Genomic DNA, 4,187 nt, shown 5'->3' on the forward strand with positions numbered 1-4,187 from the left:
GAATGGCAAGAGATTCTTTTCAAGAAAACCCACATGTTGATTTGAAAATACGTCTTATTGCTAACCGACAAAAAGATGGAATAACCTACAACCTACCAACAACTTCTGAAGTTGCAGCTTTAATTGTTGGAGACATTTGTGATTCTCTTCAGCCTCGTGATGTTGTAGTAACTACCAGAGGCGGGAAAATAATACCGATAAGCGGCTGCATCCTTCATATGTCCCTCTTCAATATCCAATCATATTTCCTAATGGTGAAGATGGTTACCGGGTTGACATATATCATAGAGATGTTAATGAGGACGATGACAACAAATGTCCTTTTATTACAATGAGGGAATGGTTCGCCTTTAGGATTCAAGATAGGCTCAATGAATTCTCAATTCTTTTAAACTCAAGGAGGTTGCTACAACAGTTTTTAGTTGACGTGTATACAATGATAGAAAGAGAAAGGCTTTTTTATATACGTAATCAACAAACAAAACTAAGATCAGCAACATATGAGAGCCTCATTAATCTAAGAGAACAAGGAACATCCAGTGTTTCAAAAGTAGGGCGTACCGTGATATTACATTCTTCCTTTACAGGAGGTGCTAGGTATATGACTCAAAACTACTTGGATGCTATGACACTTTGTAAATGGTTTGGATACCCTGACTATTTCATAACAATAACGCGCAATCCAAAGTGGCCCGAAGTGCGAAGATTTCTTAAAGACACCACTCTTAACTCAAAAGATAGGCCCGATATCTTGTGTAGATTGTTTAAAATCAAGCTTGACTCACTGGTAAAAGACTTGAAGGATAACAAACTTCTCGGAAAAGTACAAGCAGCTATGAATACATTACATATGTTTCTTTCATTGTGTTTAACTACATAAAATTATTAAAGGTGTTGATAACACATATAACTTAAACCCCATCGATGTTTTAATTTATAAACAAAATTTTCATGCACTTGTTTATACAATTGAATTTCAAAAGCATGGTTAGCCTCATGCGCATCTATGCTTATTCATGCATGCCGATAACAAGCTTCCCAATGTAGAACACATTGATCCTTTTATTTCTGCAGAGATTCCTGATAAGTATAAAGATCCTGAATTATATCACCTTGTAAGTGAATTGATAATTCATGGTCCATGTGGTGCTCATAATCCAAGCTGTTCGTGTATGGTTGACAACAAATGTTCAAAAAACTTTCCAAAGAACTTTCGTGATGAAACATCTGTCGATTCAGAAGGGTATACCTTGTATAGAAGACGCAATTCTGGTCAATTTGTTCAAAAAGGAGATGTTCAGTTAGATAACAAAAGTGTGGTCCCTTATAACAGCAAACTATTAAAACGATATCAGGCACACATTAATGTTGAATGGTGCAATCAAACGTCATTTATAAAGTATTTGTTTAAATACATCAACAAAGGACCTGATCGTGCTACCGTCTATTTTTCCAAAAACAACACACAGATGGACGTGGAGCAACCACAAATTGATGAGATAAAACAATTTTATGATTGTCGGTATATATCTGCTTGTGAGGCAACATGGCCTATTTTTGGATATGATGTCCATTATTGAATGCCTTCAGTTACCAGACTACCTTTCCATCTTCCAGGACAACAACATGTAGTTTATGGTGCAAACGATAATCTTGATAATGTTTTGGACAAATCTGAAAGTGTCGCATCTTCCATGTTCACTTCTTGGATGAAGTGCAACGAAAAGTTTTCTGATGCACGAAATCTATCTTATGTTGAATTTCCTACTAAATTTGTTTGGCATGCTAAGCCCCGTTGTTGGCAACCAAGGAAAGTGGGATTTTCTGTGGGTAGAATTCATGCTGTGTCTCCGGCTGCTGGAGAAGCGTATTTCTTATGAATTCTTTTAAACTGAGTTAAAGGCCCAAGATCATTTGAAGAAATCCGCACTGTTAATGGTCGTCTTCAACCTTCGTTTAGAGACGCGTGCTACTCTCTTGGATTATTAGATGATGATCAAGAATACATTGAGGCAATTGAAGAGGCAAACCATTTAGCCTTGGGTCACGAAATACGCACGTTGTTCGCTACAATGTTGTCAACTGATAGTCTTTCTAGACCGGAACATGTTTGGATGAATACTTGGAAATGGCTTTCTGATGACATTCTTTACAACCAACGACGTCTTTTAAACTCATCGGGTATCTATAATTTTTCATGGGTTTTACAATATTTAAATTTACATTTGTAGTCATTAATATTACCATTTTTTTAATTAAATTTTTATAGACTTATTGTTAACCGAAGATCAAATCAAGAACCTCACCTTATCTGAGATTGAAAAAATCTTACTACGCAATAACTCAACATTAAGAAAATATCAAATCATGCCATTCTCGGATGCCAAGTATTTATCCATTGCATCTAATCGTTTAATTCACGAAGAGTTGTCATACGATCAACACCTACTAAAAATAGAGTTCCAAACTCTATTTAATTCAATTACTGATGAGTAGAAAAATGTTTTTGATCGTATAATGATGGCTGTTCAACAGAATAAAGGTGGTGTGTTCTTCATATATGGTTATGGTGGAACAGGTAAAACGTACTTGTGGAAGACCTTATCAACTGCCATAAGATCAAAAGGCGAAATCCTCTTAACTGTTTCTTCAAGTGGAATTGCTTCCTTATTGTTAACCGGAGGTCGAACAGCATATTCCAGGTTTCATATTCCGATAAATCTAAATGAGGATTCTACTTGCTACATGGATCCAGGGACAGACGAGGCACAATTATTAGAAAAACCAAATTAATAATTTGGGACGAAGCTCCAATGGCCCACAAACATGGCTTTCAAGCTCTTGATAGGTCTTTAAAAGATGTTTTATCTTCTATTTTGCTATTTGGAGGCAAAGTTGTTGTATTTGGAGGAGACTTTCGACAAATCCTACTTGTAGTTCAAAAAGACACTAGACAAGACATAGTAAATGCCTCTTTATGTTCTTTGTACATTTGGAGTGAATGCAATGTCTTGAGATTACCTAAGGTTAACTATGGGTAGGCCATCATCTGATGTTGAAGAAACCAAATTATTTACGAAATGGCTTTTAGATATAGGTGAAGGTAATGTTGGCGGTTCTAATGATGGTGTTGCAACGATAAATATACCTGACGATTTACTAATAAAAGATTCAGTTGATCCTATATCAAAACTTTTTGATTTTGTATATCCTGATATTCTACAGAGTTACCAGAACCAACATTACTTTCAAGACCAACAACAAACGAAATCGTCGATGAGATTAATGATAGTTTGCTCAAATTTTTTCCAGGTGATGAAGTCGAGTACTTAAGTTCAGATTCCATTTGTAAGTCAGACTATATCAGTGATAATGTTGATGCGGCTTTCTACTCCCCTGAATTGCTTAATGGTCTAAGAATATCCGGACTACAAACCACAAGCTTATACTAAAAGTTGGGGTTCCTGTTATGCTCCTTAGAAATCTTAACCAGAAAGAAGGGTTATGTAACGGTACTAGACTACAAATTATATCTTTAGGTACTCGTGTAGTTGAAGCAAAAATTATTTCTGGAACTAATATTGGACATACAGTTTTGATCCATAGAACACCACTGACTCCAACAGACAACAAAATAGCATTTAAATTTCAAAGACGACAGTTTCCCCTTGCAGTATGTTTCGCGATGACCATAAACAAAATCCAAGGTCAATCATTGTCTAGGGTTGGGTTGTATTTGAAAGAACCCGTGTTCTCACATAGACAGCTATATGTGGCTTTATCAAGAGTTACAAGCAGACATGGACTAAAGATTTTGATTCTTGATAAACAAGGTATGTTGGCTAATACAACCACAAATGTAGCGCACAAGGAAATTTTTGCTTATTTGTAAATTTTTTGTGTAATGTTTGTTTTGTAATCTATGTAATTTTAATATAACTTGTAGTTGTATTAACAATATATGATAATTATATAGTTAATTGTATTTTGGTTAATGTTTAAAGTTTATAATTTTTATCAATTCCCCGTGTAATACACGGGAAACAAACTAGTTATTTAGAAAGTGTGAGAGGGATTTATGTTTAAAGTTAATTATTATTAAATGAAAAAAGATGGGTCCCACTTGTAAAAATTTACATAAACCACCCTTTTAAAATGATGGTTTCACTAAATTGTAATTCCAGTTA

The 4,187-nt window shown here is 34.9% G+C and overlaps 1 protein-coding gene across 1 annotated transcript; it reads left to right on the forward strand.

The window, feature by feature from the left end:
* The first annotated feature begins 1,016 nt into the window (after positions 1-1,016).
* On the forward strand, positions 1,017-1,880 carry LOC143587882 (uncharacterized). Its single transcript, XM_077069047.1, has 2 exons — positions 1,017-1,536; positions 1,591-1,880. Exons 1-2 carry the CDS (start codon positions 1,017-1,019, stop codon positions 1,878-1,880), a joined length of 810 nt encoding a protein of 269 aa, XP_076925162.1.
* The last annotated feature ends 2,307 nt before the right edge of the window (positions 1,881-4,187 follow it).

This window comes from Bidens hawaiensis, unplaced genomic scaffold (genome assembly GCF_021521415.1).
Source record: "Bidens hawaiensis isolate Kalapana, Puna unplaced genomic scaffold, B.hawaiensis_p1.1 tig00035913_1, whole genome shotgun sequence".
Lineage (NCBI taxonomy): Eukaryota > Viridiplantae > Streptophyta > Magnoliopsida > Asterales > Asteraceae > Bidens > Bidens hawaiensis.